The sequence below is a fragment of the Plecotus auritus genome, assembly GCF_963455305.1.
Source record: "Plecotus auritus genome assembly, chromosome: 8".
NCBI classification, from domain to species: Eukaryota; Metazoa; Chordata; class Mammalia; order Chiroptera; family Vespertilionidae; genus Plecotus; species Plecotus auritus.
The window spans coordinates 129912413-129936776 of NC_137782.1; the positions used below are offsets into that span (position 1 = coordinate 129912413).

The 24364-nt window shown below is 36.5% G+C and overlaps 1 protein-coding gene across 4 annotated transcripts in view; it reads left to right on the forward strand.

The window, feature by feature from the left end:
• Positions 1 to 24364, forward strand: part of EXOC6B (exocyst complex component 6B) — a 529977-nt gene that overhangs the window by 282663 nt on the left and 222950 nt on the right. For all 4 annotated transcript variants that reach the window (XM_080685494.1, XM_080685493.1, XM_080685495.1 and 1 more), the window contains 2 exons: positions 6047 to 6158; positions 15418 to 15552. In XM_080685494.1, coding sequence (XP_080541620.1) covers positions 6047 to 6158; positions 15418 to 15552 — 247 coding nt within the window. The remainder of the gene's footprint in view (positions 1 to 6046; positions 6159 to 15417; positions 15553 to 24364) is intronic.

Sequence of the window (24364 nt, forward strand, 5' to 3'; positions counted from 1 at the left end):
TTTCTATGGTATGCATTTGTCTCTCCTATTACTTAGCAATATTTACTTTGAACATATTTTCAAATACTTTCAACATTAAGGAAAAGTGTTTTTTTTAATATATTTTTATTGATTTCAGAGAGGAAGGGAGCAGGAAGAGAGAGAAACATCAATGATGAGAGAGAATCATTGATCCGCTGCCTCCTGCATGCCCCCGATGGGATTGAGCCACAACCTGGGCATGTGCCTTGACTGGGAATTGAACCATGACCTCCTGGTCCAGAGGTCGACACTCAACCACTGAGCCATGCTGGCTGGGCAAGGAAAAGTTTTGAGAGTGTTATGATGAACTGAATACTTCTTACCTAAATTTACTGATATTTGACATTTTTCCATATTTAGTTTATTAATCCTTCCCTCCTCTTTCTCACTGTCTCTCTCTCTCTCTTCTTCTCTGTGCATATATATGAGTGTGAATATCCTATCTAAGAAAGAGGGAATATGCTAATTGACCATCATGCCCTCACAAGATGGCGGTGCCCATAGCCACAAGATGGCGGTGCCCAGTCCCCTCAACCCCGTCTCATCCAGCTGGAGTCCCCCAGTCCCCTCAGCTTGCTTCATCCAGGCTCAGTCCCCCAGTCCCCTCAGCCCCACCTCATCCAGACCCCGCAGCATCCAGCCTCAGTCCCAGTTCCCTCAGCCTGGCTCATCCAGCCGGAGTCTCCCAGTCCCCTCAGCCCCACAGGGGAAGGTAGTTGGAAGTGATTGGGCCAGCAAGGGAGGGCAGTTGGAGACAATCATGCCAGCAGGGGAGCAGTTAAGTGTCAATCAAGCCAGCAGGGGAGCAGTTAGGGGGCTATCAGGCTGGCAGGCAGAGTGGTTAGGAACAATCAGGCAGGCAGGCAGGTGAGTAGTTAGGAGCCAGCAGTCCCGGATTGTGAGAGGGATGTCCCCCAATGGGTCTCAGATTGGAGAGGGTGCAGGCTGGGCTGAGGGGACCCCCCCCCCCCCAGTGTACGAATTTCATGCACTGGGCCTCTAGTAGTATTATAAACCCTTATAGTTTATGTTAATTTTGATTAATTGGTTAAGATTTCTGTCTTCTCTGTATAGTTATCATTCTTCCTTTTGTCATAAGTAATGTATGTGTTGAAATACTTTGAGACTGTATATTTATTCTGTTATCATATGTCCCCCACCTCTCTCTTCCTTATGATATCATTAATGATTTTTTCCTGAATCAATTTTTTCTTTAATAATTACTAATTTATGATTTTTAAATATTTTGTATATGTACTAGCATTCTTTATTAAGGGGTCCTTCTCCCTTTGCTATCTGTCACTCTATCTATCTATATCCGTTATCCATCAGTCATCTATCTATCATTAGATCAGACACATGGTTTCTTACTTCATTTAGTTGGTTCATTTTTTACTGTTTTTTTTCATTTTGATGCTCAAATTGTCGTGTGTGTGTGAGTGTGTGTGTGTGTGTGTGTGTGTGTGTGTGTGTATTTAGTGTGAGCCACTTCATGCTGGCTTCTGTGCCTTGTTGATGCATTCCCATCATGTTTGGGACATTTCCCCTCATCCACGATGTCACTAATTTCTCAAAGGAGTCCAGTTCCTTTTAGTGCTGATTGTATCTTGAAAATAAGATCTGGGCATGTGTCTGTATGTTTAAAACATGTCATTTTCAAGCAACAATAGTTGGATATTGGTTTTTAATTCAATCTGCCTAATTGGAGTGTTTATGCTATTACCTTAATGCATTTAGTGATATGCTAGGATTTAAGCCTGCTGTCTTATTTTTGTTTTTTTATTTGTTCCATTAATTAAATTTTTTAAAAAATTTATTTCAGAGAGGGAGAGAGAGAGAGATAAAAACATCAATGATGAGAGAGAATCATTCATCAGCTGCCTCCTGTATGCCCTCCACTAGGGACGGAATTGGCAACCTGGGCATGTGCCCTGACCTGGAATCTAACAGTGACCTCCTGATTCATAGGTTGATGCTCAACCACAGAGCCACACCAGCCAGGGCCCATTAATTTTTGACCACCTTTTCCTAATTTACTTCCTTCTTGGTTAAGTGTTTTTGGAATTATGATTTATTTCCCCCACTGGCTTATTTGAGTATAACATTTTTTAAAAATTTAATAAATCTTTATTGTTCAGATTAATACAATTGTTCCTCTTTTTTCCCCCCATAGCTCCCCTCCACCTGGTTCCCACCCCACCCTCTGCCCTTACCTCCCCACCACTGTCCTCATCCATAGGTGTATGACTTTTGTCCAGTCTCCTCCCGCACCCCCCCACACCACTTTCCCCCTGAGAATTGTCAGTCCACTCCCTTTCTATGCCCCTGATTCTATTATATTCACCAGTTTATTCTGTTTATCAGATTTTTTATTCACTTGATTTTTAGATTCACTTGTTGATAGATACATATTTGTTGTTCATAATTTTTATCTTTACCTTTTTCTTCTTCTTCCTCTTCTTAAAGAGTACCTTTCAGCATTTCATATAATACTGGTTTGGTGTTGATGAACTCCTTTAGATTTTTCTTATCTGTGAAGCTCTTTATCTTATCTGTGAAGCTCTTTATCTGACCTTCAATTCTGAATGATAGCTTTGCTGGGTAGAGTAATCTTGGTTGTAGGTTCTTGCTATTCATCACTTTGAATATTTCTTGCCTGCATAGTTTCTGTTGAGAAATCAGCTGACAATCGCATGGGTGTTCTCTTGTAGGTAATTAACTGTTTTTTCTCTTGCTGCTTTTAATATTCTCTCTTTGTCTTTTGATCTTGGCATTTTAATTATGATGTATCTTGGTGTGGTCCTCTTTGGATTCCTTTTGTTTGGGGTTCTGTGCACTTCCTGGACTTGTAAGTCTATTACTTTCACCAGGTGGGGGAAGTTTTCAGTCATTATTTCTTCAAATATGTTTTCAGTATCTTGCTCTCTCTCTTCTTCTGGCACCCCCATAATTCTGATGTTGGTACGCTTGAAGTTGTCCCAGAGGCTCCTTATACTATCTTCAAATTTTTGGATTCTTTTTTTCTTTTTGCTTTTCCGGTTGAGTGTTTTATTTATTTATTGTTTATTAGTGTGGTTTCTTGGGATTACAGTGTGCATCCTTAACTTACTACAATTTACCTCAAATAATATATCACTTCACATATAACAATCTTACAACAGTATAATGTAATGTATTTTCTTCCTCTTTTGTTATTGTTGGCATATACTTCACTTATATACCTGTTTTTAAACCCTAAAATGTGCTTTGAACATTTAATATCATTTTAAAATTCAAGGAAAAAGGTAGTTCTTTATACTTACCACATATTTTCCATTGTTAGGCCTTGCAATTCTTTCCTGCAGATTTAGGTTACCTTTGATATTATTTTCTTTCAGTGTGAAGAATTTATTTTAGCATTTTTTTTTAGTGAATACCTTCTGTTATTACATATTTCTTAGCTTTTGTTTGTCTAAAATTTTTTCACCTTTGTTTTTGAAAACATATTTTTTCAAGCTCTAGAATACTAGGTTGACGGTCCCCCTTTCCCTACACTTTAAAGATGTCATTCCACTGTCTACTTTCATTGTTTCTGCAGAGAAACAAGTTGTCACTTTTATTGTTGTTTCTTTCTCTGAATTATTGTCTTTTTTTCTCTGGTTGCCTTTAGGATTTTCTCTTTATCTTTGCAATTTACAGTTTGTGTTGTTTCTATGTGTTGTTTTATTTGCATGAATTCTGTTTGGGGCGTGCTGAATTTCTTAGATCTGTAGGTTGAAATCTTTTAACAGGTTTGGAGATGATTTTGCTATGTCCTTAAGTATGTCTCCTTTCCATATACTTCTTCTGTGATTCCTAGCTGCTTGACAAACCATTCGAATTTCATCATAACTTGAGTGAACTGAATGTGTCTCAGTTTTAATTAGTTTCAATTACTTCTGTTTCTAAATAGCATTGCAGAAATCATTTTTTTCCTAAGACCAACTCTAAAATCCCAAAGCTTCTATCCAGGGCCTTATCTGTGATCTTCACAGGAGTTGAGCTGGGCTGGGTTTCAGCTTTAGTTAGTTTTTGCTCTCCTTTGGATTGGTTTCAGGATAGGCCTGGAACCTAAATCCCTTGCAAAATTTGCAAGATTTCTCTTTGATTTCTAGCACTGCCTCCACCATATCTTATGTAACTGAGTTTTTATAGGAAAGAATTGTTGGGTCAGTATGTTTATTTTTGTTTGGGGGCTTTTCCAAGATTCTAATCTGTAATATTAGTCCACACTGTTAAAGGTTGGGCTGATTTCTCTCCATCCCACCAAAGCCTGTCAGCCTATTACTCTTACTCCCTCCTCTATCTGTACCCAGATTAGGTTTTGGCCTGAGATATGAAAGTGGTGGGTAGTCTTTGCTCACCTTTCAAGGGCTTGTTCCAGTTTGCAGTTGAGTTCATTTACACTTTACACTTTGTTGACATTTAAGGAAAATATAGCTTTTTGCTTGGACCTAGGTTTCTTGTTGATAGTCTTTCTTGATCTACATCATCTAAAAGTCGAACTTCTGCTAGTTCTTGTTAAAGCATAATAGAGATGTAATAAGCACAGGATGCCATGACAGTGATTAATATCATGGTCACCAGATTATTTTGGGCACCTGTGTTCATCATCATTATAGCAGCCTGTATTTATTCATAGCTCATATTACAATCAATATGATGTAATTATGACTTTAATATGTGGAGGCTGAACCACAAGACCATTTTGTTCATTATTGTGACCTGAATATTCTAACACAATGCCTAGTACCTTATATTTGTGGAATGAAGTATTTCAATTCAGTATCATTTATGGAAAGGGTGGCAGTGGGCCAGAAAGTATTGGTCAATTAAATATATCCTTATATGGACCCTGTAAAAATATTTTTGTGTATCTCTTTTCCTAACTGATTATGGCTTTTCATTTTCTAGTCTTATTTGTTTTTAATATATTTCTCTTTTCAACATAGCATAACAATGTAGCTTGCCTATTATGTATTTAGAATTTTAAGATTTTTATTTCAAATGTAATAAGCCTTTGATTTTCTTCTACAGAAAGAGAAATCAATGAGATAAAATTTGTGACCATTGTCCACAAGCAATAAATTATTTACAAAGAAATGTTTACACATCTTCACTTACAGTTAGTTCTTGATGTGTATAAACAAGTATTATTACAATAGTAACCTTGTTATTGAAGAACTGTTTGTCTCAAAAGGATATCTTTTCTAGAAAGCATTCCTGAGTAATGTTTTCAGGGGTTTATGAAGGATGTATAGGTTTCAGATTTAGTCTGTTAGTTGCAAGACTGTTTTCTTTTAAAATTTGCATATAAAAATAGCTTTGGAATAATTTTCTTTGTTTAGTTTTCTTTACTGAATACAAAATGTCTTTATTTATTGCCCTTGAAATAGTAAGTGGGATTTTAAAACATGTATGCAGAATTAAACTACTGGCTTGAAACACTTATTTTGGAACCAGAGCAAAATAGAGATGATAATACAGGAGTAGAGCTATCCTCTTTATCAGCTAATTGTGTAAGAAGTCTACTGAGAGATCAGGTTGGAAAATTATAAATATTAATCTGTGAAGGAACTTGCAAGTATAGGAGAAATAATGGTTTTAGGCTGAGGAATCATCCTGGGGAACTATTTATTCTGAGAGAGAGTATTGCACAGTGTTTAAAGGCTATGGCCTTTAGAGCTAGACTGCCTGTGTGAAATCTACCCACCCCCCCCTTTTTGCTCTGTACTCACTGTGTGACCTTGAGCAAGTTACTTAATTCCCCTGTGCCTTCATTTTCTCATCTGTAGAGATAATAATAAAACTACTTCATGTTTATTGTGAAGATTAAGTAAATTTTAAATCATTAAAGTACTTAGAATAATTTCTGGCACACAGTAAATGTTATTTGCTGCTGCTATCATTTATTTATTATTATTACTATTATTATAAGCACCACCTTATTTATTTGCAATATAATTCTGCTACCTGGTATTACTAACTATTGACACTTCTTTTTCAGCACAACTGAAGTTGATGACATGATTAGAAAATCTACGAACCTGTTGCTGACCAGAACTCTGAGCAACTCTCTGCAGAATGTCATTAAAAGGAAGAATATTGGACTAACTGAGGTAAAGCTGCTCTTAATGGAGGCAGCCAAGGCAATATGTCAACAGATGTCCTAAGCTGTGGGTTTTTTTTTTTTTTTTTTTTTTTAAATTTATGACAACTTTCCATATGGTTCATCATGCTCTTCCAGGTGGACCTGTAATGGTGAAAGTGCAAAATAACTGTCTTGTGTTTTTCTTTGGTCATCCTGGAGAAGTCCATTATTAGTTTTTGAAAGTCACGTTTTTTCTCTCTCTCATTGTTTTCACTAGCTTAATTGATTTTCCTTTCTGAAGATGTTGGGTTAAATTTGTATTATTTGCCATTAATTATATAAACAAAATTGATGGTTGGAGAATATAGTTAATATCAGGATCCTATCCAAATGAGTGGCCGTCCAAGTACAACATAGAAGATGAGATCATATTTTGCCTGCAGAAATCATTGATGCCACAGATATTGGTACTCATAGTCCTTGGTTAGTATTAGACTTAGCTTTAATTTGTGAAATACCTCATGTATATGAATGGTATTTTACTCTTTATCAGCATGTAAGTGCGGATTTGGGTGGGGAAATGTGAGAGAAAGGCATTCATCACACTTCTGTGGAAGCTTATGCAGTCTCACAAAGAGAGGAGGGATATTGTACATATGTTGGGGACAGGATCTTGGCAAAATGAAGATTTGGAGCATTGGCATGAAGTCCTAAAATTTAGAAAAATGTGAAGTTTCCTTTCTCTTGGACCCAGGATTGCATGGGAGCCTCAACCTGCCATTTAATGGAATTTATAGTGCCAAAGTGAGTGCTTGGAGGAATTTTTGTTTTCACAGGGAAAGAAAAAGGCTGTTGACCATCTGTTTTACCTGTAGCGGTAGTGTAGTTAGAAAGGCAGTTGCTCTAGAAAAAATTGACATTTTCATATATGTACTGTCAGGGATTATAGTGAAAGTTAGTAAATGGTTAATGATATTGATCCACAGGTAAAGACAGCTGGAAGCCAGGTGAACATCTACTTCTGTAGATGTGCTAAGATACAAAAATATTATAATGTGGGATATAGGCAGTGATGGAATTCTACTTATAACAAACTTTTTTTTTCTTTTTTACAATTGAATGCCACATATGACATTATTTAGGATAGTTTTTTCATTTTTCAGAGCTTCTTTTTATTGTTGGGTATAGAAATAATTAAATATTGCTTTTGAGTGTCTGATAATAGGCTAACCTCATAATCAGGCATACTATAGAATAGAAAAGTTGGAGTGAATTTTAGAAAGTCCTGCTTTTGTTAGATTGTGCTGTTCTTTTCTGAATCTCAAGTAGGACAAGAAGTTTGTTATTTATTTTGTGAACTATCTCTACATTATAACTTGATATGATTCTTATGCCATTTGATTTAGCAGTCTCTTAAAAAGTCATTTTAAACAAGAAGTATAGCAGGAACATGGTGTGATAGAAACAGCTTTGGCCTCAGAAGACTCTTCAGTTTAGTTGTGGCTGTGAAATTGATTTACTGTGACATCTTAAGAGAAAGACCTAAATTCTTACTTCTTTGGTTTTCTTGATTCCATTGTCAAGGGCACTCTTCAGATCAGATAATGATAGGAAGAAGCACTATGAGTTTATCAAAGAAGTAAATGAAAATTCTTGGCACTATCTAAATGAATGCTAAATGTTATTCCTAAGTCATTAGATTTCTTTAGTCAAATATACTTTCTTTTTTTAAAAAATAATATATTTTTATTGATTTCAGAGAGGGGAAAGAGATAGCAACATCAATGATGAGAGAGAATCATTGATCGGCTGCCTCCTGCATGCCCCCAACTGGGAATCAAGCCCACTACCCAGGCATGTGCCCTCACCAGGAATCGAACTGTGACCTCCTGGTTCATAGGTTGACACTCAACCACAGAGCCACACCAGCTGGGCTAGGCAAATATACTTTCATTATCAGTATCTTTGCATATTAATGAAGGAATGAATATCCACAGGCATTTATTTTGGAAGTTATGGTGGTGTGTACATGTATAGACACACACCTGGTGATTTTTTTCATCACCAACCAATAAATCCTGGAATAGCTATATTACCTTTGGAAAGAGAAGATGTTATGGTCTTGCATTGTTGTTAACTAAAGTGAATTCACACCTGGAATTGTCATTATAATAGGCAACATTTGTGGAATAATTTGTATTCTTCAAAGTCTATTCACAAATACCATCTCATTTAGCACAATAACATCTGAAGCAGTCTGGGTATGTGTTATTTCCCTTTTTATAGAAGACTAAAGGCCTGGTGCACAAAATTTGTGCACAGGTAGGGTCCGTAGGCCTGGCCGGTGATCAGGGCCGATCTATGGGGTAACCGATGGGGTGATCGGGGCCCCCGCTCGTACCCACCTTGGTCTGGTGCTGCCCACTCACCTGCTCCACCATCCCACCGTGGTCCCGCTCTTGTTGGGGCCCATCAAGGCCAGCAGTCCCTTCACTGCCGCCCTTTGCCAATGCTGTGTCGCCGTCGCCCACCATGTTCCATGCCGCCCCCTGGTGGTCAGCTCACGTTTTACTCCCAATCGGGCGAACTCTTGCCAGTGGGGACAATTTGCATATTAGCCTTTAATTATATAGGATGTATCATTAAAGTTCAAGGAGATTGCCTAAGGTCATATGGCTAGCAAAATGATAAAAATGAGGCTTAAGTCCACGTTATTTTTCTTCTAAATGTATTAACTTTTACTATATGTACTACCCTTCACAGTGACTTAATTATTTCATCATAACATGATAGAGATTTTTACATGAGGCCCATAGTAATGTGGAAATATTTCTTATTAGAGATGGTTTTGTGACAGGTGGAGCTTAGCTTCCTATCCCTTGTGTGTAAACTGTGTTTGGTTACTTCCTAAAAATAGACTATGGAAGGAGGGAACAAGTTACTTTACAGTAAAGAAACATGGCAAACTACCTCACTCAGGTGATCAAGGTTACCATCATCAGTGATAAGTTGTGTTGTTATGATGTGATGAGAAGGCACTTCATCTCTGTGGTCTTTCTTCTAAAAACTCAGTCTAACCAAGAGAAAAACATTAAACAAGCCAAAATTGAAGGACATTCTAGTATTCTTCAAAACTGTTAGGGTTATTACAAACAAGAAAGTCTGAGAAACTGTCACAGACCAGAGGAGCTAAGGAGACATTTCAACTAAATGTAATGTGGGCACTTAGGTGGAATCCTGAAAAAGGTAAAGAACGTTAGGGGAAATTAGACAAAATTGGAATAAAGTGTGTTGTTCAGTTAATAGTAAAGTACAAATGTTGGTTCCTTTAGTTGTGGCAAATGTAGCATAGTAAATGTAAGATGTTAACAATAGGGGGAACTGGGTGTGGAGTATTTGGGAACTCTTTGCAACTATTTTGTAAATATAAAACTATCCTAAAATGAAGTGTTTATTTAAATTAAAGAGTGTGAGAGAGATTGAAGATAGCAAGTATAAGACAACTTATTGAGGGAATTTTGTTACATAGATAAGCAAAGAAATAAGGTGGTAGCCAGTAGGGGAAGTGGGTTAAGCAAAAGTGTGTTTTTTTTTTAATAGAAGTAATACCATGTTATTTCTGATGAGAATATGCAATAGAACGCAAAAGTTGATGTAAGGGAAAGGGGGAACTCTCTGGAGTAATGTGAGTAGGAAAGAGTTTAGAATCTAGTGCAATGAAAGGGATTGGCTTTAGGTGGTATAAACTTCACCTCTGGTAACGTATGAGCATCAGAGTATGTGGATGCAGATGGTGGTGGTTGGGGACATATTTTGGTGGTAGGCTCTAAAAACTTCTAAAACTTTCCTGCAATGGCCTACAGGGCCCTGCATAATTTATTCCCCACCTCTCTCCCCTCGGCATCTGTGTCCCTCTCCGTTAGGTTTGCTCTGCCCCATCACCCTGGCCTCCCTTTACTCTACCTGAAAGTAAAGCTTGAAAGTAAGTATTGGGCTTGAAGGAGAGAGAAGAAATCTCTGAGTATATGGAAAAGATAATTGATTTGCTCTTGATTTTGTGATTATTTTGTAGCATTAATTGCCCACTTTGGCTAGTGGATATGAATTAAAGTGAGACTGGCCAGCATGGTTATACACTTTCTTAAGCTTTAGTTAACTGGAGATATAATTAGTAAGTCCATATCAATAATAGCCTTCAGGAATTTGGTGTATATTATGCTCAATACTTTGTTATTTATATCAGTATTTATATTTAATTATAATGTATTTATTACTTCTTTGGTCTCACATTGATGTTATTACTTCAATTTTGAGATGATAAAAGATAATAACTTTGTCTAAGTCTAGACAACCAGTAAGTAGTTTAGAAATAAGGTTTGAGGTAAGTTTTGAAATATATTTTCTTTTCAAAATAAGATTTGAATCCTAGTCTGTTTGGCTCAGTGGATAGAGCATTGGCTTGTGGACTGAAGGGTCCCGAGTTCGATTCTGGTCAAAGGGCACATGCCCAGGTTGCGGGCTCAATCCCCAGTAGGAGACATGCAGGAGGCAGCCGATCGGTAATTCTCTCTTATGATTGATGTTTCTGTCTCTCTCTCCCTCTCCCTTCCTCTCTGAAATCAATAAAAATATATTAAAAATAAATAAATAAGATTTGAAATGAGTTTGAAAATAATACTTTTTCTGGACTTTTGCTCTTTCATGATGTTAATTTAAAACCATCAATATTAGAGAGATAAAGTAAATAACTACTAGTTTATGAAGTGCAGAATATCATAGAATTAGTTAAGTGTGGAAGAAAGTTTTAAGATGAATCAAAGGGCACCCTACTTATTTGTGGAGAATATATTGATAGAAAGGTTTAAGGTAAAAATTGGATTGAAAAGAACTTACTTATTGTAGATAATAGACTTATTTCTCCTTCACGTTAAGTCCCTATTCAAATATTTCCTTAAGGAGGCCTTCCTTGACTACCCTCAAAAAAGGTCAGACCTGCCATCACCATGTAACTTCTTATTCTCACTTCTGTTCCCAGTGCCTGACATTATACTATGAGTTTGTATGTGTGTGTGTGTGTATGTGTGTGTGTGTGTGTGTGTGTGTGTGTGTATATATATGTATATATATGTGTGTGTGTGTGTGTGTGTGTGTGTGTGTGTGTGTGTGTGTGTATTTACTGTAATGCCCATGAGGTCAGGGACTTGGTTTTGTGTATAATTTTGTATGTTCCTTGGCACATAGGAGTTCTTAGTTGATGAAAAAGAGAAGAAAGAAAAGCAAAAGAAAATGGGTAGGTATGTTCTTAGGGTAAAATTAGAGAAATTCAGAGTTTCTACTAGTGATTATTTCATATTATTTATATTTTCATGATTAAAATAGTGCCCCAGGAGATGTGAATAAATGGCTAGTGCTTTGCATTTACCCTTTGTTTTTAATATAATTTAGAATGCTCACATGGCTCTAGCCTTTGTTATTTATCTCCCACACACCATTTGTCTCCAACCCCTGTGGTTAAATAGCAATGATATTGCTAATATTATGTTAAAATATTTTATACTGAAATTTTGTCAAATATAAGCTTTGTACTAGACCACTGAATTTGGAACCAGTAGTTCCAAGTATTTTAGGTATTTTCCTTGGAGATGTTATAAAATCAGCAGTTAACATTCCTTTTTGTACTCTTGCAGGGGTGAAATGGAGATAAAAATTCCTTGAAGTCTTAGGGATCATGTTTTTGTGAGTGAGAATCAAGGCTGCTATTTAGTTCTTTATCTTCTTGCAAATATAACAGTTGAGAAGCACTGGTGGTATGGGGAGCAGTGTGACTTCTATTTACTGGCTTTGAGTTTATCCTTTTGGAGAGAATTTCCCAATTCTCTGCTTTGGGAAATAAGATAATATCAATTCTAATATAGGTAGATACACCCCAGAAGTAGTTTATAATTGGTGACAGAAATTTGTTCTTAGAATTTAGTGCTTAGTTTTGAACTATTGAAGATGATGAAGTCATTTTCTCTTCTGGAGTTTGTCAAGAATATGACCATCTATCTGTCATCGTGGTTCAGGCTTCTGGGGTGTTTTATCAGAGTTGGAGAAGTGACTCCCACAGTCTACTCTGTGCCCTTGCTCACTTGATTCTCTGTGATACTGGGAGAGACAGAAAATTGTTCTGCTTCGTAATGATTTTTAACCAAAGCGACTTTGGTCATTTAATTGTAAGAAGTGGTTGTTTGCAATATAGTGTTTTATTTTTTTGGATAATTCTCATAGAACTTTACTTTATGTAAGACATAGCTAATATCTAATCTGTTGGTAGTTCCACGTCCTTGGAACAATGTTAAGGACAGTTTAGATGGCTGCAGTGATATATTTTTGTAATAGAGTGGGAAGTGGGGGGTTAAAAATACCAAAGGAGCTCAAACTCTGATGGACGTTGATATCTGAAATTGCTTCGTTTCATCCTTACGTTAAAAATTACCCCAAAGCATCTGGCTTCACATTCGTAATAAATGCCCTTGTAAGGATTTTGGTTAGCTGTCATTCAGGAGAAGAGACACTTAGACCTCATTAACAGACAATATTCCCTTTGAAAATGACATGGTATCTACTGTAATCCTAGAGTGTTTTAATAGTCTATTCTATGCTCAGCAATGAAACATTTCAGAAGTGACTGACAGCCAATTGATGTAATTCATGGTGATCTTTTGTGTTGACAGATCTTTAAAAAGTCATGGGAAATTACTACTGTACCCAGTGAAGCCGCCTCCTTTTTTTTTTTTTAACTGACAATATCCTGCAAAACAGGACAATTTTCTCTTTGACTGCCACTGTTTTTTATTTCGATAACATGACACGATTTCTCCTTATTATTAGGATTATTTTTGATAGGTATAATGTGTTCTCGATAGGTAATGCTGACTTTAAAATAGAAATTCTTCAGTTCTCCAAATTAACTCGTACTTTTCTGACTTCCACATCAAGACAACCTTGCCAATAGCCACTTTCCCACTCAGGAAAAAGAATGATTTAATTTAGACTATTAAAATCTTTAAAAATGATTTTAGTCCTCCTCAGAGGGAAAAACATGATGAAAGGAAAAGGATGACAAATTGCTTATTTGGGTGTATGTTTTTTTCTAGAGCACTCCAAAGCTAAAAGGCTGATGTTTGGGGTAATTTTATAGGAGATCATATCTGTGTCTAAAACTAAAAGTCTCCAAATTCAAGCCATGGAATGAGTGGCACGGGCCTAATGATGAATATGAACTTGTCTGATGAGTTGTGGGGAATAATACAGAGATCTAGTTCCAACGTTGCCCTAACTTTTCACCTTTGTTGGAGCTGCATCTCTGAGTCTTTGCTCTTCGTCACTATGTTAAAAAGTAGCTGTTTTTCTCAGATCTTCCAGCTTATCCTTAGGGGGGTGGAAGGTATCTTTTTCCTCAGTCCAACCTATTACTAAAGCATTGTCATTATGAGTTGACATCGATTTTTTTTTTTGAGAAAAAACTATGTGCTGTGTGCTGTTGAAGAGGTAAGGATGCACTACCTGATTATAGTCCTATTCATATTTTTGTTTGATATTTCACAGAAATATCATTTGACTGTAAAATGGTTTAATACCTCTCTTCATCTTTAGTTCCAATTCCCTTTGTGTCATCTACCCACTCTCGCCCCAGCTCACTATCTCACTAGACTAAAAGAAGGACCAAGTTCATCTATTATCTGGTACACCAATACTCCCCCTACTTTCCACAGCCCTGCCACCAGAAAATAGTCTTATGAAAATGAAAAGTTAAAGATGTAGCCCTGGCTGGTTTGGCTCGGTGGTTGGAGTGTTGGCCTATAGACTGAAGGGTCCCGGGTTCTGTTACGGTCAATGGCACATACCTTGGTTGCAGGCTCCATCCCCAGCCCTGGTCAGGGCACATACAAGGGACAACCAACCTATGTATCTCTCTCACATCATTATTGTCTCTCTCTCGTCTCTCCCCTTCTTTCCATTCTGTCTAAAAATCAATGGAAAAAATATCCCTTGGTGAGGATTACAAAAAAAAAAAAAAAAAGAAGTTAAAGATGTAGAAGAGAGAGATACATAAAAAGGTTCCATTCTAATTTTTTTAATATTTTTTAAAATTTCTTTTAGACTGTGGGGACTATGAATAGTTTTTATAGTTGAAATATGTAGTAGGTACTTCTCCTTTTTATTTTATTTTATTTTTTTTGCATAGAGTAGAATCAAACCATGGAGGGTTCTAGTTGGTGGAAGACCCAGAGTTTACTTCAGCCTACTGTACTGACCCTGCAGCACGCCAGGGCTAGGGCTGCCAGCTGTGCGCTGCTCAAAGGCACTGTCAGAAGTCATGTAGATGAGTTAATTTGAGTCATAGTTCCATTTAGTTATATGATCTAGAGAAGATAATTTTATTTTTGTTATAATAAAATGGAACTAATAATTATTCCCGCTTAATTTATTTCTGCAGGTTGCTGTGAAGATAATGTAAGAACATGAATTGCGAAGTGCTTTACAAACTTTAATTCTGTGTAGATAATAATAGTTATTCTTCCTATTCTCTCCTCAAAGTAATGAATAGATTACTTTAGTCTTACCAGCACTGTCTCCTTTAAGATTCTTTTCTATAAGAAAAGAGAAATAGTATTAACTAAAGAATATGAAATTTTCACAATAACTCTGTGAGTTAGAAGTTATTATTAACATTTTACAGGTAAAAACACAGGCTTAGAGAAGTTAAGAAGTGTTCTCAAGATCAAGAATTTGTACGTTATTAATCCCGTGGTTTCTCTGACTTTAGTGCCCATGTTTTTTCTTCCATAGACTAATATAGTTTAATGTACTGCAATCTAGTCCAACATCTCTCTGTTCATCGTGCCTAATTTGGAAACTTTTTCTTGCCATTTCAATTATTCTTGTTCTTTTAGTGGAGTTTATTTAATTTATTTGGCTGTTATTTAAGGCTAAGCATTATGCTAAACACTATTAGTTTTTTTTATCTTAGTCTAGTCCTTTTTAAACAGAAGAAAACATGTGTTTAAAATAGAGTGACAAGAGCTCCTACAGAGAGTAGGAGGAATACAAGATGTTCTGGGTAATCAGAGAAGGCTTCATAGATGAAGTAGTACCCCTGCTTTAAAATGCCTTTTGTAGAATGCAGATGGCCTCTGCTATCATGCCTTTTGCTTTTCTTGTACCAGCAGATTCATATTGAGCCATTCATCCTGGGGTCAAATAGTCAAATGATTCATACATGTGCTTGCTTTGTTTTCCAGCTTGTCCAGATTATTATCAATACAACACACTTGGAGAAATCCTGTAAGTACTTGGAAGAATTCATCACCAGTATCACTAATGTGCTTCCAGAGACAGTCCATACCAGCAAGCTGTATGGCACCACAACTTTTAAGGTGAGAGGCCCTGCAGCAGGCAGGCATAGTCTGGGCTATTCTACCTAGCAACGCTTTGTTTCTTCCAGGTTGCATAGCAGTATGCTATCCTTTTATCCCTTTTCCCTACTTATTGGTACCTTGCCTTGAGAGTAGATTTAAGAGAAGAAATCAGATTTGATTCCCATTGCTTATTACATTTTATGAAAGATAAAAATTGTTGGAATTATCTTCTCTTTTTCTGTTATAAGAAAAAAAATGAGGAAGATCCTGAATTGCCAAAGCAATCTTGAGAAAGGACAAAGCAGGAGACATCATGCTTTCTGATTTCAAATTATATTACAAAGCTGTAGTAATCAAAACAGTATGGTATTGGCATAAAAATAGACACACAGGTCAATGGAACAAAATAGAGAGCCCAGAACTAAACCGATGCATATAAGGTCAATTAATTTTCAACAAAGGAGCCAACATTCTAAGATGGGGAAAGGACAGTATCTTTAAGAAATGGTGTTGGCAAAATGGAACAGTCACATGCAAAAGGATGAAACTGGACCCCTATCTTACACCATACACAAAAATCAGCTTTAAATCAATTAGAGAGACTTGAATGTAAGGTTGAAACTAGGAAAGTTAGAGAAAAAAACATAGGAGTAAGCTCCTTGATATTGGTTGTAGCAGTAATTTTCCATTTGACACCAAAAGCAAAAGAAAGCAACAAAAGCAAAGAGAGACAAGTGGGACTCCATCAAGCTAAAAAGCTTCTGCATAGTCAAGGAAATCATCAATAATATGAAAAAGCAACTGATGGAAAGGAGAGAATATTGGTAATTCATATATCTGATAATGGGTTAATATCCAAAATATATAAAGGACTTTTACCACTCAGTAGTGAAAAAATTCAAACAACCCAATTAAAATATGGGCAGAGGAACTGAATAAACATTTTTCTAAAGAAGACATAGAAATGGCCAACAGGTAATTGAAAAAGCTGTTCAACATCACTAGTCATCAAAAAAATGCAAATGAAAAGCACAATGAGGTAACACCTCACACCTGTTAGAATGGCTGTCATAAAAAAAAGAGATAACAAATGCTGACAAGCATGTGGAGAAAACCCTTGCATACTGTTGGTGGGACTGTTAACTGGTACAGCTACTATGGAAAACAGTATGTAAATTTCTCAAGAAATTAAAAATAGAACTATCATATGATCCCACGCTCTTACTTCTGGGTGTATATTCAAAGAAATCAAAAACATCTTCGAGAGATATCTATACTTCCATTTTCATTGCAGAATTATTTACGATAGCCAAGACATGGTAACAACCTAAGTGTCCATCAACAGATGAGTGGGTAAAGAAAATGTGGTGTATGTATACAAAGAAATATTATTTAGCCATGAAAAATAAGGAAAACCTGCCACTGTGACAACATAGACGGACCTTGAGGCATTATGCTAAGTAAAATAAGCCAGACAGAGACTGAAAAATACTGCATGGTATCACTTATATGTGGAATCTTTTTAAAAAAAGTCAAACTCATAGACACAGAGAGTAGAAAAGTTGTTGTCAGGAACTGAGAGAAGTAGAAGTTGGTAAAAGGGTACAAACTTTCAACTATAAGATGAATGAAGTTTGAGGATCTATTATAAAATGTGGTGAATATAGTTACTAATACTGTATTGTATAATTAAAATTTGATAAGAGAATAAAATATAAATGTTTTCATTAAAAAAAAACTATGTGAGGAGATGAATGTATTGACTAACTAGATGTGAGTATTCTTTCATAATATATAGTATACGTAGAGGTCCAATGCACAGAATTTGTGCTAGGGGCTTGGCCCTCACAGCCCCAGCTGCCTCAAGGCCCCATGGCCTCTCCCACTGGTCATTCCGGAAGGTCGTTGCAGAAGGTCATTCTGCAGTCCAGTCTAATTAGCATATTAGCTCTTTATTATATAGGACTAGGGGCCCAGTGCACAAATTCATGTACCTTGAAAGCAACTGTGGGCCGCGAGGCTGTTGTGGGCACATGGGCGGGTCTTGGCCCATCCTCTGCACCCCCACCAGGCCCCTCCTGCTGTGGCCCTTGGTCCCCTGTCTGCCGTCAGCCCCACTCCCGCCACTGCTGCTTCCACGCGCTGACGGCATTGGCCCCACTCACACCCGCTGATGGTGTGGAGCAATGGGGCCGGTGCCAGCAGCAGGTGTGAGTGGGGCCATCGTCGGCAGCAGGTGTGAGTGCCAGGTGGGACCGTGGTGCATGAGAGCAAAGAATTTTAAGTAACCACCAGAGGCTCGCCCTGATGACAGTGACTGGTACCCCGCCTTGGTCTGGTGCCCCTGCTCACCTGCTCCACCATCCCGCTGTGGCCGACGCCCGCCATGTTACACAGGTGCCCCCTGGTGGTCAGCACACGTCATAGTGACCGGTTGTTCAGTTGTTCAGTTGTTTTGCCATTCAGACTATTTGCATATTAGCCCTTTATTATATAGGATATCAAATCACCGCATGTCCATTTTATTTTAAAGAGCTTATAATTTTATTTCCAGTAGTACCTCAAAAAGACTGAAAAGGGATAAAGGATAAAAATGAGGTGGTCAACCACAAAATATTCTTTAGTAGGTCAGCTACCAGATGAGTTACATGTTCAAGGTGTGACCATGGCTTGTTTCAAATTACCTATAAAATTACTTTAAACAAAGTTTATTATTCATCATATTGTGTGTGTATCATTACTTATAAACTTTTCAATAACTTTTTATTATGTTAATATTGATACTCTTTTAGTGAGGAAAAGGCTTATTTAATACAGAGGCTGGTATGACTCAGTGGTTGAGCGTAGACCAATGCACCAGGAGGTTGATGGTTTGATTCCCAGTCAGAGCACATGCCCATGTTGCAGACTCGATCCCCAGTTAGGGGGTGTGAAGGAAGCAGCCAATCAATGTTCCTCTCTTATTAATGTTTCTATCTCTCCCTCTCCCCTACCCTCTGTCTCAAAAATCAGTAAAAACATAAATAAAGGGGCCCCAAGAATGATTATGGAAATATGACAAGAGCTTTAAGAACGTCATAATGACCCAATTACTCTTAAATATTAGCATTATTATGGAGCATGGGTAATATTGTATCCAAAATATATCCAGTGCTGGCTTGTGTGGCGAAGTGATTAGAATGTCAGCACCCACACACAAGGGTCTTGGGTTTGATTCCCAGTCAAGGGCACATACCTGGGTTGCAGGTTCAATCTCCGGCCCCGGATGGGCATATACAGGAGGCAACCAATTGATGTGTCTCACAGTTTCTCTCTCTCTCTCTCTCTCTCTCTCTCTCTCTCTCTCTCTCTCTCTCTCTCTTTCTCCCCCACCCCACCCTCCCTCCCTTCCTTTCTTCCCTTCGACTGTCTCTAAAAATCAATGGAAAAAATACCCTCAAGTGAAGATTAACAAATATATATGTTTCCCTTGATTTACCGTGGAAGCCAAAATATCTCTAGGAGAGAAAATATATGTGTGTGTGTGTGTGTGTGGCGGGGGGGGGGGGGGGGGGGGCGCTATAGTTAAGTGTTCAGCAGAGAATAAAGCATTAGAGAAAACGTGAGGATCATTTATACTTATGTATCATATGGGTAATATGTAATAGGTTCTTCTACTCTTCCCCTAACCTATCTCAATTTTTTTTTTTATTTCAAGGGCTTTTCAGACTATGGTCAGATGTCCTCTCAGAGAATGGCTTGTATATTTTGTTGTTGCTTTAGCATTAAAATCGCTGAGGGAAAATTAAAGGCAGACGGGAAGCCTAGGGGTTGAGCAGCCAGTTAAGTGCTTAGTAAAGGAGAGCTTCTGGAGACCATGAAAGGTCATGTCGACAGTGCTTATTGGAAACACGGGTTGCGTAAAACACATTGGAAGTTTATTTTTACCAGGATCGTTTTAGACCAGCTAACTCAGAACTCAGTGTCAACATGGCAATTATAACAGCTACATGTTGTGTATTTTCCTAAGCTACTGTTTCCAGAAAACTTTCCTTTGCAGATGGAAATCTTTATGCTGAAAAAGGGGCAAGAAGAATTAGAAGGTCTTCAAGGTATTTTCTTGCAGTGTTCCCTTTTGTTGCCATATGCATCATAATTAAGCTGGCATTCATTGTTTTCCTTATTCATAAGAATGTCTTCATTCCCTTACAAAATAGAATGAAGATATTTATTCATTTACTCCATTGCAAATATTGTTTGTATACTTGCTATGTAATAATGTGTTAGATTCTTAGAGAAAAAAATAATTCTTAGTCCTTAGTGTTTATAATCTACATGGATGACAGAGCCTGTAAGTTCTATACAGAACAACATGAGAAGTACTAGGATAATACAATATATACATTAAATCCCTCATTGGTTCTACAAGTTTCTATAAAGCATCCACTACATACCAGGCAATTTATAGGTATGAACTAAATAAACAAGTCTTATATGCTAGTTGATAAATGGGGACGATAGATCATAAACATACACACAAAAAATCTAATTTAATGTCAGGGAGTAGTAAGAAGTAGGAAGAAAAATAAGTGACCTGAATGAAATGAGAATGGAATCATTTGAATTTCTGATAGCATTTTGGTCAGAAGGAGCAGTACAATAGTAGGCATTGGTGTGTTCAAGGAGTATCAAGGAGGTCAGTCTGGCAGTGATGTGTCTATCATTGGTGGTAGGAGTGGTAAGAGATAAGACAGGAGTCAGATAATTTCTAGCCTTGTAGGTCACAGGAAATACATAAGATTTTATCCTGGAATGAAATTTGAGGCCATTAGAAGATGGAAGTGATGGTGATAAACTGATTTATATATTGATGGGTAACATTGGTTACTGTGTAGAAAGCAAATACATCCTGGATCAGTAAGGCTGAAGAAGAGAGCCCAATTTGGAGATTATTGCAGCAGTCTAGGTAGAGATAGTGTTCACTTGAATTACAGTGGTGGGGATGGAAATGGTCAGAAATATTTTTAAAGGAAGAGATGGCAAGTTTATTGTTGGATTGGATATGGGGTTATAAGAGAAAGAGTAGAGTCTAAGATTTTTGAATGAAGCAAATTTAGTTCCATGATTAAAAAAAACGAAACAGTAACCACAAAAAATTATCTGCATAATTAAAGGTAAAAGTAAAGAGAAGAAAGCAAGGATGATTAGTGTTAGAATGTTGTCTAAAATTATTCACAAATAGTTCAAATGAGAAAAAAAAATATGAGCATTTAAAAATATACTAAAAAGGAAGTTATAAGTCAACATCTCTTCCTCCTAACAGCTCTTAGAAGGCCCCTCTATCAGTAATTGACAAATGTGGGAGGCAGAATATCAGTAAGGAGATAGTTGAACTGAATGGTACAATCAATCAACTGGGTCATGTTGAATACTTTATCTAAAAACAGTGAATGCACATTCTTCTCAAGATATTAAGGACATTCACAAGACAGACCATGTTCTAGGTAATAATACCCACCATAACAAATTTTAATGAATAGAAATCATACAAAGCTTGCTCTCAGACCACATAGAATCAAACTATGGAAATAATTAACAGAAAGGTAGCAGAATATTCCCCAAATATTTGGAGATAACCAACACACTTCAGAATAACACCTGGGTCAAAGAAAAAGTCTCAAGAGAAATTAAAAAGTATTTCCAATTAAATGAAAATAAAATACGGCTTTTCAAAATTTGTGGCATCAGTGAAAACAGTGCTTAGAGAGAAATAAATAGCATTAATTGTATATATTTGAAAAGAATAAATTTCTAATATCAATCATCTAAGCTCCTACCTTAGGAAACTAGAAAAATAGAGCAAATTAAATGCAAACGAATCTTTAAAAATGAAAAAAATTAGAGCAGAAATTAGAATGGAAAATCCAAAGAGAAAATTGGTGAAACCAAACACTGATTCTTAGAAAGATCCATAAAATTAAACCTTGAGCCAGGCTAAGAATAAAATGGAGAAGACACAAGTACTAATATAATAAATGAAAGAGGAGCCATCACTACTGAATCCATGTACATTAAAAGAGTAATAAAGGAATATTGTGAATAACTCTATACCTATAGTTTGATAGTGATGAATAAATGTGGGGTGATGGATGTGCTAATTTATGTGGGGAATCCTGTTCCGATGTATACCTATATCTAATCCTTCCATTGTACATTCTAAGATATCTTACAATTTTGTCAATAATACCCTCCTAAAGCTGAAAAAATTCTACCAGATATTTAAGGAAGAAATTACACCTTTTCTTTACAATATTTTCTAGAAGTAGAGGCAATACTTCCTTACTCACTGTTTGAGGCCAGGATTACTCTCATACCATCCAAACATTTCAAGAAAGGAAATCTACAAACCAACATCTCTTATGAATATAGATGCAAAAACACTCAGCAAAATATTAACAAATCGAATTCAATATGTATCAGAAGCAGACACAGTTGACTCTTGAACAGTTGTGGGGGTTATGGGCGGACCCCCTGCATAGTCGAAAATATGTGTTATAACTTTTGACTCACCAAAAACTTAACAACTAACAGCTTACTGTTGACCAGAAACCTTAAACATAAACACTCAATTAACACATATTATATGTATTATTACAATGAAGTAAGCTAGAGAAAGGAAAATGTTATTAAAATCATAAGGAAAAGAAAACATATTTCTAGTATTTATTGGGAAAAAAATCCACATTTAACTGGACCCAAACAGTTCAAGGGTCAACTGCACAGTACAACCAATTGGGATTTATTTCAGCTGCAAGGCTCATTCAACATTCAGAAATCAATTAATAGAATCCATCACATCAGTGGGCTAAAGAAGAAAAATCAAACAATAATTTCAGTAGATGCAGAAAAAGCATTTGACAGTATCCAACAACTATTCATGATAAAACCTCTCAGCAAACTAAAGTGGAAATTTCCTAAACTTGATAAAAACATCTTCAGAAGTTGTATAGCTAACAACATACTTGATAGTGAGAAACTAGAAGTTTTCCTCCTAAAATCAGGAAGAAGGAAGGGATCCCATCTATTCATCCGATAGGATCGGAAATATAAGCTCTACGGATTGAGGAGGTAGAAATAAAACTGACTTTGTTTGCAGATGACATGGTTGTCTATGTTGAAAATATGAAAGAATTGACAACAACAACAAAGAAAACACTTTTCACAAACTCTACCAGAACTGATAACTGTATATTAATCTTGTATCCTCAACCTTGCTATAGTCTACCAGAACTGATAAGTGAATATAGCAAGGTTGAGGATACAGGGTTAATATACAGATGTCCTTTGCTTTCTTTTTTTACTAGTAACAGCTAGAATTAGTCATTAAAACACAATATCATTTACATTAACATAAAAAAGAGAGAAATATGTATAACTCTAAAAAATAAGGTTTGTGTGAGGAAACCCATAAAATTGATGAAAAGAAATCAAAGAAGAATGATCTAAATAAATGGAGATATGTCCCTTATTTATGGATATGGAACACTTAATACTTTACCAAGGTATCAGTTCTTCCCAATTTGATCTACAGATTTGACACAATTGCAGTCCAAAGTCCAGCAAGTCATTTAGTGTATATTGGAGAAAGGAGTCTTTTTAATAAGTGGTGTTAGAACATCTGGACATCCACATGGAAAAAAGGGAAAAAATGAATCTAGACAAAGATCTTACACTTTTCACAAAAATTAATTCAAAATGGATCACTTACATGCAAACTCAAAACTATAAAATGCCTAGAAAATCTTGGTGACCTTTCATTTGGCTATGACTTTTTAGCTATAACACCAAAAACATAATCCACCAAAGGTAATATTAAGTTGGACTTCATTAAATTGAAAACTTCAGCTCTGGGAAAGACATTCTTAAGAGAATGAGAAGACAAGCCACAGACTGGGAGTAAATATTTGTAAAATGCATATCTAATAAAGGACTTACATCCAAAATATACAGAGAACTGGTAAAACTCAACAACAAGTAAACAACCCAATTTGAAAATGGGCAAACGATCTGAACAGACACCTCATGAAAGAATGGGGAGGGAATTTTAAATTAAAACGAGATACCACTACACAACTTATAATGACTGACAGCACCAAATGCTGGAGCAACAGCAGCTTTCAGTCATGCCATTTTGGAAGATGGTTAGTCAGTTTCTTACAAGGTTAAACATAGTCTTGCCATGCAATCCACCAGTCATGCTCCTTGGTATTAACCAAGTGAGTTGAAAACTTAAGACACACAACTACTTACACATGAATGCTTAGAGTAGTTTTTTTCATAGTTACCAAAACTTGAAGCTACCATGATGTCCTTCCAGAAATGAATGGATAAACAAACTGTGACACATCCAGACCATGGAATGTTGTTCAGTTATGAAAAGGAATGAACTGTCAAGCCATGAAAAGATATGCAGGAAGCCTGAATGCACATTGCTAAATAAAAGAAGCCAATCTGAAAAGCTACGTCTATTCAACATCCTATTCAGTCATACAATATACCATATGATTCCAAGTATATGACACCTTGGAAAAGGCAAAGTTATACAGAAAGTTAAAAGATCAGTGGTTGCCAGGATTCAGGGGATGAGCGAGGGAGGGGTGAGTAGGTAGAGTTCAGTGGATTTTTAGGGCAGGGAAACTATTCTTTATGATACTGTATGGTGAATACATAACATTATGCATTTCTTAGAAGCCATTGAACTGTACAATATAGAGTAATCCCTAATTCAAAACTATGGACTTTAGTTAGTAATAAATTATCAATATTGGTTCATCAATTGTAATAAATGTAC